Raw genomic sequence first — 12,024 nt, 5'->3', positions numbered from 1 at the left:
CTAGAAAGTGTGAGACCTGCTAACTAACCTGTAGACAGACCTTATCTAGATTTCATCCCAGCAATGTCCCTTAAAACAAAGGCAAATCTCGACTCATCCTTTGCATTTCATTGCCATGTCTCTCTTTTTTTTGAATAAATTTATTTATTTATACATTTTTTAATTTTTGGCTGCGTGGGGTCTTCGTTGCTGCACACGGGCTTTCTCTAGATGCGGCGAGCACAGGCTACTCTTTGTTGCCGTGCACAGGCTTCTCATTGTGGTTGCTTCTCGTTGAGGAGCACAGGCTCTAGGCGCATGGGCTTCAGTAGTTGTGGCACATGGGCTCAGTAGTTGTGGCTCACGGGCTCTAGAGCGCAGGCTCAGTAGTTGTGGCACATGGGCTTAGTTACTCTGTGGCATGTGGGATCTTCCCTGACCAGGGCTCGAACCCGTGTCTCCTGCATTGTCAGGCAGATTCTTAACCACTGCACCACCAGGGAAGTCCTGCCATGTCTCTTTAAGCTACTTTAATCTGGAACAGTTCCGCAGCCTTCCTTTGTCTTCTAGCGCATTGACCTTTTTTAAATACAGTTTCTTGGGTCCTCTGACTTGGTTTGTCTAATGTTGCTGATGGTTAGATTCAGATCATGCACTATTGGCAGGAATCCCGCAAACTAGGGCTGTGTCCTCCTCATTCAGCACCCCAGAGGGCTCAGATGTTGGTTTGTCCTATGACTAGTCTTGTCCACTTGCATCACCTGGTTATGGTGGTGTCTGCTAGGTTGCTCCTTTGTAATAGTTATTATATTTCCATTTGTAATAAGTATCTTGTGAGGAATGACTGTGACTCCTTAAATATCCTATTTCATGGCCAAGGTCCAAGCAAAAGCCCTATAACCCCTCTGCTCTATCCAGTCATTCTTTTGCCTTGTTTTATGGATGCATTGGGAAACCTTAAGGATGAGTGACTTTATAAGTAGCATTTCTTGAAAACCCACTTGCACAGTTTTTAGTAGATTGCCTTAAGCTGAAAAAGATACTAGAATGTGAGAGATAAGTAGGGGGAAATAGCAACCCTTATATACATGATGGCTTTAACTGGATTTAAAGAACAAAAGCAAAACAAGTATAGAAGCAAAGGACCTGAGAAAATATAATAAATATAATAATAGCCAAAATGATAATAGTGTTTCTTAGGCTGGTGGGATTGTGTGACTTTTATCATCCTTGTTAAAACAACTAGACATGTTCATAGCAAAAGTTCTGGAAAAGAGTTTTATAAACATACAGAAATTTAAAAACATCTATACAAGAAGCATAAAATTTCTGTCTACTTGAAATATGAGCTAAAATTGTGGTGATGCTGTAACTAATGCTTTGTGCTCCTTGTGCCGTCTCTCCCACACATTGGCAGAGGCCTATCACATGAATATGCTCCACGTTAACTTACATTTCTTAATGGGAATAATTTTTGGAAATCTTTCATTAGTTCTGTATCCTTGGATTCAGGTAATGAAGGTCCAAAGATACCTTCAGAAAGAAAGCAGTCTCTCTACACAGATGGGTTTTCCAAACCCGGAAAAAATAAAAGAACTGCAAGCACTACTCCAAGTAAGTTTTGCACACAAAGAAACATAAAATGGTGGTTGGCCCCCTTCAGGCTGACGCTGGCGAGGCAGTGCACTGTGACAGCCGAAGGCTCAGACACTGGCATTGGGGTTTGCGCCCTCGTTCCCCCATTTTCTGCCTGTGAGACCTTGGGAAACTTATTTATCCCCAGTAAACCCACGTCCTCAGTTTAAAGTGGGAATAATTAAACTACCTATTTCATCAGGTTAATATATGGATTAATTAAGACAGTTTTCCACTTCTGATTACCTAGCAGGGCAGCTAGGCTGTAGCAAGTATTCAAGAAATATCTGAGAATTAATGTGTATCAAGTACTTGGCACAATGTCTACCTTGTAAAAACTTATTATTATTTTTAGTAATAAGTCTAAGGGACTCCATTTCTGGACATGTAATTCTCTTTCTCTATTGCCTGGCACATAGAATGTTGATTGTGCTATATATTTAGAGTACTTAAAATGCTGCTTAGCATATTTGAGAAATTCTAACAATTATACTTAATAAGAATATAATTAGTTAGAATAGTACAGAGCAGGAGTCAGCAAACTATCGCCCATCTTGGACTGTCTTATAGCCCTTGAGCTAAGAATGGTTTCTACATTTGTAAAGGTTGTATATGAGAAAGAATATGAGACAGAGACCACAGTGTATGTGACCGCCAAGCCTAAAATATTTACTGTCTGCCCGTTTACAGAAAGTTTGCCAATCCTTTGCATAGAGCTTTCTTAGCATTATTAAATGTCAAATTTATGATTAAGTAAAGGCCATTAATTAATTGGTGAGGGGAGAGGACAAATCTGTTAGTCTTTTCTTATCCTCTGGACTAAACAAAGATGTTAGTCAGCAGTGAAATGGACAATGGAGAGATGGTCAGTGTTCGATAGTTTATAAGGTGAATATGCTTTGCCCCTGACTTTCTAAAACCTAAATGTTTTGAAATTAAAATTTTAGCAAAGATGATGCTGAAGTTGAATGTCAGGGGTGCCAAGACAAGAATAAGTGTTAACAGAAAAACATAGGGAAGGTGAATAAATGGATTTTGTCTTGTTGTTAATTGTCATATTTGGGGAAATATTCTAGATTTTAAGAAGCTTCATGAGGCTCGTTTTAAGGAAATGGAGTCCATTGATCAATATGTTGAGAGAAAAAAGAAACATTTTGAAGAACACAATTCATTTAATGAACTGAAGGTATGCTGATAAAATTATGTTCTTAATGCCACTAAGCTGTTTGTTTTTAATGTTGATACTGTGTATATACAATGGTTAATACAATTAGCTATTATTCTACTAGTGGAATGAATTTGTTTGAGTCTAATGTATTTTTATTATTTTAAATTTGTTTTTGAGAATTTTCAAAACCTTCCAGATAAAGCAGTGAATCTTCACTATGAAAAAGAATTCTGTAAAAAATAAAGTTAAAAAAATAAAACATTTTTTAAAAATTTGTAAAAAAATTTTTTTAAAGTAAACAGTAAAAAAAGGGAAAAAAAGGAAGAACTCCAAAGTAGCAATAAGTTGTTCTGTTTTCCACATTCAGACACTGTGCCTATCACTTTTGTTGGGGAAGGACTGATATATGGCTGAAGCCATCTCTCCCTGTCTCTGACCTAAAGGGAAAATGAGTGACTAGCAGTTGCTAATTTAAAGGCTTCCTGTCATAACTGAGCTCCCTGGGTGGGGGGCCTTCAGGCCAGGTCCTGCTGGACTCAAGCAGCTTCGAGTAAGAGAAGGTAAAGTCAACCCCGAGGCTGAGTTAGCAGCAGAGTAGTGAGTAAATAACATCCTAGGAAGTTGATGTTCCTGTCTTACATGGTATCTGGTGTTAAAGGGGTGCCACAAAGATGGATGGGAAACATTTTTGAATTTAATAATACATAATAACCTGCCTATTTCTCAAAGAATTTGAGGCAGTTTGTGGTATTACACACAACACAAAACAGTATAAATCTGGTTTAAAAGGGGCAGAAAATGAGCACTGTTAACAGGTACAGTGACTAATATATCAGTCACTCAGTTGAGTTTTGAGTTTTCTGATATCAGTGCCAATGGGGAAATGCACTGGGTAATAAGTTCTAAATAATTAAAAACAAAAAAACATACCGTTCTTAGAAGCTTACTCTTGGATAATAAATGTTCATTTGAACATTTATAAAACCACTGTTACCACAGTTGAAGACACTGTTAACAACCTTCTAGCAAACAGTCTTGGCATTAAACATCTCCATTCCTTCATAGTGATCTAGCAACATGGGTGGACAATCCAGGGAAGAGCTATTCAGTATGTCCATAAGAAGACTCTTAACTATTAGTAAGGCCTAAGTATCACAACATTCACAGCTGAGTATTGGGACAAGAGGCCCATCCCGGAGGAGCGGGGGAGGGTGTCCTGCTGATGCTTTACAGAAAGTAGACAGTTAGCTTCTTTTTCTGCATAGGCATGAGCTAGCTGCAAATATGCCTGTAAGGAGGGCCACTCGTTCTCCTTACCATGAAGCTGAGCCTACTTAAGTACTTGATTGAAAGTCAAGCTTTCTGTACTACATAATATGGATGAATTAACTTCCAGGTAAAAATTAAGGGCAGAACAACTGCTTCAACCATAAACTTGATTGTAGCCTTGAAGATGTGTTGAATAAATGAGTAGCTTGTGTTGTTTTTTAGTTGATAGCCCCATCTGCATGAGTTCTAAAATCCCACCCCAGCGCCACTGTTTAAGGAATTGGCTAATCAAATGGGTTATTTGGTATGATCTGTTTGGAGACTAGAGAATAAAAAACAATTACAGTGACTTCACCATAGCTAATATGGATTTCTTGACGGTTGACTTGTTTGGGGATTGGTCATTTGGAGAGTGATGGACAATAAGAAATGAGCAGAGATCTAGAGAGAATCATCCTGGCTGTGACCAATCTCTCCTTTCGTGATTAGAGGATGGAAACCTGATTGAGTTAGTTGCCAAATGGCTCCCCTCTGCAATGATCTGAAACCTTGTGCCCTGAGTTGCCTGTTTACTTTGCTAACAGTAGGAATGATCAAATTTTTTGATCTTTGACAGTATATGACAAAATCCCAATTGAATTTGCATTTCTCTGATCATTACATGTTACATGTTTACGTTACAAATATTTATATGTGTTCATTGATGATTTTGCTGTGAATTTGCTTTTTCTTAATTTTTGCTGATTTATGAGCCACTTATCTATATTAATGATATATATTATGTATTAAATGTTCTAAATACTTTCCCACAGTTTGTCTTAACAGTGTCTTACCTTGTGGAAGGTTTTATTGTTTTATCCAACTATCCAGCTTTTCCTTCTAAAACTGAGGGTTTTGTCTTGCTCTCCCTGTCCCAAGATCATAAAAATATGCTCTTATATTTATTTTTACTGCTTTTATTATTTTTCCCTATGTTACTCCTTAACCCACATTTTAACTTTTATGTATGGTATGATTGAGCTCTTTGCTTTGTTAAAACAGGATTTTTTTTGCTAAAAGAAAGGAAGGAATTGATTAGATACACTGCAAGCAAAATAAATTAGTACTACTAGAGTCTGCGGCATAATATTCTACCTGAAAAGTCAGAAAGATTGGTATTCAGTGCGAGTAGAATCATTTAAACATAAGTTGCTCAAGCAAAGATATAGAGTTGGTGATTCTATCACCAGGTATACTGGAAAGTGAGAATTTTAGGGGAAAGACAGAAGAAGGCATAAAAGGTGTGGTTAAATATAACAGCATACTTAATACATCTAACCTGAGTTTTCAGCTTATAGTAAAGATATGTATTTACCAAATACTTTGGTTTTAAATTTGTCTCACAACATGAGACTCTCTTCTGCTCGTATGTTGAAATGAGAAGTTAACATAATTCTCTAGTTTCTTGTATTATTTCATAGGATAGAATCAGAATTTTTATGTCTTTTGGCTTTACATTGTCAATTTTAATAGTCCTATCTCTGCTGTCAGTGAAGTTAGATTTCTTCTGCTTGCAACAGAGCTTAGACTAATGATAGTAAAACATTCAATCATTCTTTGTGCTTTGACAGTATCTAGAAAAAGATAACATAAGTGGAACCTTTCCCTGCCATTTCAAAGAGAGCATTTCCCTTCCTCCCTTCTTTCTTTTCTTTAGGTTTTTTAAAAAGAACTTTAAAAAGCTATTGGAGAGCCAGGGGTGGGTAGGGGAGGAATTATTTGTAGACTCCATAAGCTTTTTACATAGTAGGTTTCTCTTTGAGTTTGTATTTAATAAACTGCATATCATGCTCTCAAAGGAACCATCTTTCCAAGAGAACCGATTTATCCTCCCTTTCTGGCCATGGGGGACTGTTTAGCCACCTGCTTTCTCTAGTTAGAAAATACCTGGGGACATGGTAGCTGGGAGAGGCTTTCTGTAACACGTTACTCAGCACAACCAGAAGTTTCTCTTAAATCAGAGTCACCATAGCAACACAGGTGCAGGGAACTGCTCAGCCTGCCAGGCAGGTAGGGTAGGGTGAGGTAGTGGGGAAGGAAGGATGACAGGGTTAAAAGTGGCGATGAAACGGGATAAATGGGGGCACTCTCTTGCACTTTGCCCAGACAATACTGTCTCAGAGGCCAGCTTTAATGTGGTGTGTTTCCCTTTCTTCAGAAGCAGCCCGGCACTAAGGGAGTGGTGGCAACTCCAGTTCCTCCCCGAGAAAGACTCTCTGTGGCTCGTACCCCCGCCAGCCAACGGGGCTCACAAGGCCGGCCTCACGCAGGCCGTAGCACCTCGTGTGTGAAGGGGCTGGCCAAGCGCTCCGTGCTCTCAGCAGCTAAGATGAACGTCAGGTAAAGAAGAGCTCCAAAATGGAACCAAGGGCGAGAGCTCAAAGCTTTACTGCTTCTAATACATTTCAGGTGGACTACAACAAATATTTTAGTGTTGATGAAAAAGGAGAAAGGATCGGAATAGAGAGAAAGATCAGCAAACTGGTTTTATTTATGTTACTTTTTTTCCCTTAAATTTGTATTTTCTTGTTTTGTCCACCTTCCCTAAGCTCGCGTGTTTTTTTTTTTTAAAACACTACCTTTTTATTCGTTTTGTTTTGGTTTTTTAATTTATTTATTTTTTGGCTGCATTGGGTCTTCATTGCTGCCCCCGGGCTTTCTCTAGTTGCGGCAAGCGGGGGCTACTCTTCCTTGTGGTGCGCAGGCTTCTCGTTGCAGTGGCTTCTATTGTTGCGGAGCACAGGCTTTAGGTGCATGGGCTTCCGTAGTTGTGGCACACAGGCTCAACAGTTGTGGCTCGTGGGCCCCATTGCACAGCCTTAGTAGCTGTGGCGCACGGGCTTAGTTGCTCTGTGGCATGTGGGATCTTCCTGGACCAGGGCTCGAACCCGTGTCCCCTGCATTGGCAGGCGGATTCTTAACCACTGTGCCACCAGGGAAGTCCCCCTAAGCTCACATTTGATTCATAAGTAAAGATAGAAAATAAGATCTATATGGATATTTTACCTTATTAATTTAATGTATGTCTGCAAAGATGTGTACATAGAAATTTTTCCGTTGACATAAATCTAAAGTTGAAGCTAAATTCCTAATCTCCCAATGTAGTGAGCTAAAGAATTGACTCATCCTAAACTATGAACATTGTAACCTACTGGGTACTGCAGTAGCATAGCCATCTCATGCTCATTGATCCCTGTTTTCTTTGCTTGTGCCTTTCCTGACATCAGGTGAGCCCTCAACTGTGACTGTCCCCACAGATGAAGATCTTCAGTCTCCTTTCTCTTAATACCGAAATTTGATTCTCTCCTTTTTTAAGGGCGTTTGCGGTATCTAACAGAACTGGTGCATGGTAACACTTCCCCAACACATGCAATTATCTGACATAGTTTTTAAAAACTGAAAAATGCCCTTGAATTTGGAATTCTTATTGAGTTAGCCTGGAATATGAGGTACCTATACTTGGCAGTTCTGATTGTATTTATTAATAGTTAAGAACACCATGGTCAGGGGCTAGTCCTTGCTTCATGCAGGGTACAGAACAGCCTGGAATTAGTAGCACTTTTCCTACCGCATCTAATTTTCTTAACTCTGTTGTAGAGAGTCTTGAGTAATAATTTTAGATGTTGATTCAGGATCACCATCAAATCTTTAGTTGTAAGTCCAGAAGTTCCCTTCTGTTAACCCACCACCAACAACCCTATGTGTGTTTATGTCTGTCATTACTGGATTTTCATTGAATCTAAGATACCATCCACTGAAGACTCACCATTATTCTATGAACCACTAAGAAAAAGCACTGCCGACTAACTTTGATGTGTTACCAATTGTAAAACACATTCTAATTTCAGAGATGTTAAAATGTAGAAAAACTCTGCATCAGAGGATCAATGAAAAACATTTATGGCAACTTGCTCTGAGTAGAAAAGGACTTATGTACCACTCAAATGAATGACATTCTTCTAGGAAGATGGAAGAAATGCTCCCATCACTCATTTGGCATAGCAATCTCCTGTTCCCTCAGACTTGCCCTCACTAGGAGGAGGAGAAAGAAGGGGAGCTTTTTAAAATACCTCCTAAACTATAACTTGAGGCACATAGGCATCTCCTTTGAGCTCTGCCTTATACTGTCTTTGGCCAAGGCAGGGAGAGCAGAGAATATAAAACCATATTTTACAAATAACAAGTTGATAAATGATTTGCTCTAGCATCATTGTTTAAGAACATGTCTATTCTGTGAAAGAGGTTCATTTGTATAACAGGTATTTATTGAGGCCTTTCAGTGCTTGGTGATGGGTAGGTGGTTTTGTTTAGAAGCTTGACCCAAGTACTCATGTCTTATACTCCACTGTCCTATTTAGGTTTTCAGCTGCTACTAAAGATAATGAGCATAAGCGTTCACTGACCAAGACTCCAGCCAGAAAGTCTGCACATGTGACCACATCTGGGAGTACCCCAAAAGGCCAGGCTGTGCTCGAGACACACAAGTTAAAGACCACAAGGGCTGAATCTGCTGCTGGTAAAAAAAAAAAAAAAAAAAAACAGAACAAAACAAAACAACCTCCCTCCCACCCCCCAAAGTTCTGGTTTATCTTTAAACCATGTAGCTTCCTAATATGATTGTCTGTTTCTTTAAAGCCTCTCCATTTATAGAATCAAAAGCAAAAATTTGTCTAGCATAGTTTTCATTTATACTGGCAAGGGAAGTGCCAGAGACACAGACAAAAAAACCTGACACATCTGCCAGAGGACTCCATCCTGTCCTGAATGAAGAACATTCAGCCCCTTCTCAGGGATTAGGAGGGGGATTACAGTATTCGTTACAGCCTCTGAATGGTTCTGCCATACTCTGAAACTAACAGGACCTAGAGTTCTTGGAATAAATGCCACACTATTGACTACTAGTAGATTGTATAAGCCAGAATAAGCCATATAGATAATCTTCTACACACGGTCTACTTAATCATCACCTACAAAGACCAAGTGGTTTTCAAAAGAACACTGCAATAGCAGTGTGAAGGTTTAAAAGAGTATCACCAACAGGTTAAGGCCTGTATTAGAACTGAGTATATCAAAATTCTCTCAAGAGTCCTACTGAATGTCAGGCAAGAGCCTTGATTACACAGGAAGGACTGCCAGATTCCCTGAGACTAGAGCAATCCAGCAAGAGTTTAAACAAGAAGAGAGTATTATTGTTGGTAATAATCAGTGTGGAGACTGAGGATTTTTTCATGCCTTTGACACCTAAATTAAAGATTGAATAGTGGGACTGACAACTAAATTTCAAGAGAGAGTACAGAGGTGGGATCAGAAAATTTATGATTCTTCCTCTAGATGACCTCTCTCATTCCTACCCACCCTTAATCGTTTCTCTATCAGCAAGGAAACATTCCACATAACATTCTAAATCATCCTGTAATAGGGGAAGAAAGGGGCTTGGGCAGAGAGCAGGGCTAGAAAATGAAGAGTGGACTTGCCTAAGATGTGACTGTGTCATTTTACATGGAGCAGGGGTCACTGAGCAGCAGCCACCTGCCTAATACTGAGAAAGGACTCACAAATACTCACAGATAAGGACATGAGGCAGGAACTAAATGTTTGCCATATCCTGAGCTTTCTCCTCTAAGTAACTCAGGGGTGTGCCCAGTCGGAATGGCACAGTTTTCTTTCCCCGGTTATCAAATATGAATTTAATATAAATGAAATCAAACTAATTTTTTTCTTGTGATTTGCTTTATTCACTGTTTCAAGAATCATATTAATAAATGAGCTAAAGTTCATTTTCACCGTGTTTTTCAATTGTATGGATATATTTCAACTTATCCATTTTACTGCTCATGGACCCCATGGGTATTTCCAACTTTTGTTATTTTGTATAGTGTAGCTATGACCATTCTGGAACATGTCTCCTGTCCATGTACACAGTTTCTCGAGAGTAGGACTGGGGCTGCTGGATAGTAGGGTAGACAGACCCTTACATTACTGGTTTAATTGTACTGGTTTATATTCTCATCAGCAGTGTGGGACAGTCCCATTGTTCCCCTCCCTGCCAACACTTGATAGCAACACAGTGGAATGTCTTCAGCACAGGAGTTCTGTGCTTTTCTGGGTTGTTTCAGTAGGTGGTCCTAGATCCTAGTTGCTTGTTCACATATATGGGCAAGTGCCAACATTTGACGATGGCCTGAATGCAACCTGTGAGGGGAAGGGATTACAAAATGTGCCAGATATATGCTGCCCAACTGTAGCAAAAATGTGGCTTACCGAATTATACCATCCTGGTATATTTTTAACTTTATATTACAAAAATTCATATTCTTCGGTAACAGCCTTCATTAGTAACAACCAGAGCCATGGATCTTTTTATTTCTATGTGATTAGGTTCCTTGCAGGCTTTATATCTGTTTGTGTTAATGAAAATGTTACTATTAACAATATATAATTTTTTTAAAGGGTAGGGAATTCCCTGGTGGTCCAGCGGTTGGGACTCCACGCTTTTGCTGCAGGGGGTGCAGGTTTCATCCCTGGTTGGGGAAATAAGATCCCGCATGCCGCATGGCTCGGCCAAAAAAGAAAAACTAAATTAAAAAATAAATAAAAGGGTAAATATCAGGGAAGCAGCCTGAAAATTTACCCGCTTATTTTTTTTTTAACTGAAATAAACTTGATTTACAATGTTGTGTCAGTTTCAGGTGTACAGCAAAGTGATTCAATTACACATATATATACATATGTATATATAACTGTATATATAATCTTTTGCAGATTCCTATCCCTTATAGGTTATTACAAAATATTGAGTATAGTTCCCTGTGCTCTACAGTAGGTACTTCTTTTTGGTTATCTATTTTATGTATAGTAGTGTGTATATGTTAATCCCAAACTCCTAATTTATCCCTCCCACCCAATGAATTTTTTTTTTTTTTTTTTTTTGCTGTACGCGGGCCTCTCACTGTTGTGGCCTCTCCCGTTGCGGAGCACAGGCTCTGGACGCGCAGGCTCAGCGGCCATGGCTCACGGGCCCAGCCACTCCGCGGCATGTGGGTTCTTCCCAGACCGGGGCACGAACCCGTGTCCCCTGCATCGGCAGGCAGACTCTCAACCACTGCGCCACCAGGGAAGCCCTAATTCTTTTTTTAAAAACATTTATTTGGTCTTAGTTGCGGCATGCCTACGGGATCTAGTTCCCCAACCGGGGATTGAACCTGTGCCCCGTGCATTGGGAGCATGGCATCTTACCCACTGGACCACCAGGGAAGTCCCTCACCCGATTAATTCTTAAAACAGGATTCTAAACTCCAGCTGATCCTAGGAAATGTCACAATATTTAGACACTTTGGGGAGCTGCTAACAGGGGAACAGCTAAGGGGTTGGTTTTCCTCATTCTTTTCTCCTTTTTTTTTTTCCCTCCCCCCCCCACCCTGTGTCCTCAAGTCCATTCTCTACGTCTGCATCTTTATTCCTTTCCTGCCCCTAGGTTCATCAGAACCATTTTCTCCTCCTTTTTAACCCTATATCTGTTTCAGACTGTTCATATTGAATTCTATTTTTAAGATTGAAAAGCGATACTTAAACAGGTCTTTTTTTCTAATTAAGCCCTTGGATCTTGTTTGTTGTTTTAGTTATTACCCCGTTCAAGTTGACAGCTGAGACAGCGCAGACTCCAATCTCCCATAGAAAACCAGTGTTTGATCTCAAAGCAAGTTTGTCTCGTCCCCTCAACTATGAGCCACACAAAGGTATGTGGGAATGTTTTGATGTACAAGATTTAAGATTGAACAATTCCGCATCTGAGGATGTGAAAAATTCTAGTGACTCAGTGTAAGCCATACTTGGCATAGAATTCCTGCCTCTGCCCCTGTATCCACGTGACCCATGATTTAAAAAGTGTCCATTAAGCAAATACTAAAAAAAAAAATAATTGATTCACTTACATT

General features: G+C 39.6%; 1 protein-coding gene across 1 annotated transcript in view; it reads left to right on the top strand.

The window, feature by feature from the left end:
- Positions 1–12,024, top strand: part of NUSAP1 (nucleolar and spindle associated protein 1) — a 32,815-nt gene that overhangs the window by 15,766 nt on the left and 5,025 nt on the right. Inside the window, exons 5-9 of the mRNA XM_030842961.2 lie at positions 1,492–1,593; positions 2,691–2,800; positions 6,249–6,430; positions 8,449–8,606; positions 11,710–11,826. Of these exons, the coding sequence (XP_030698821.1) occupies positions 1,492–1,593; positions 2,691–2,800; positions 6,249–6,430; positions 8,449–8,606; positions 11,710–11,826 (669 nt within the window). The remainder of the gene's footprint in view (positions 1–1,491; positions 1,594–2,690; positions 2,801–6,248; positions 6,431–8,448; positions 8,607–11,709; positions 11,827–12,024) is intronic.

This window comes from Globicephala melas, chromosome 2, assembly GCF_963455315.2.
Source record: "Globicephala melas chromosome 2, mGloMel1.2, whole genome shotgun sequence".
Taxonomy (NCBI): Eukaryota; Metazoa; Chordata; class Mammalia; order Artiodactyla; family Delphinidae; genus Globicephala; species Globicephala melas.
Note: the sequence above shows the minus strand (reverse complement) of the source record. Positions and strands in the feature narration are given on the sequence as shown.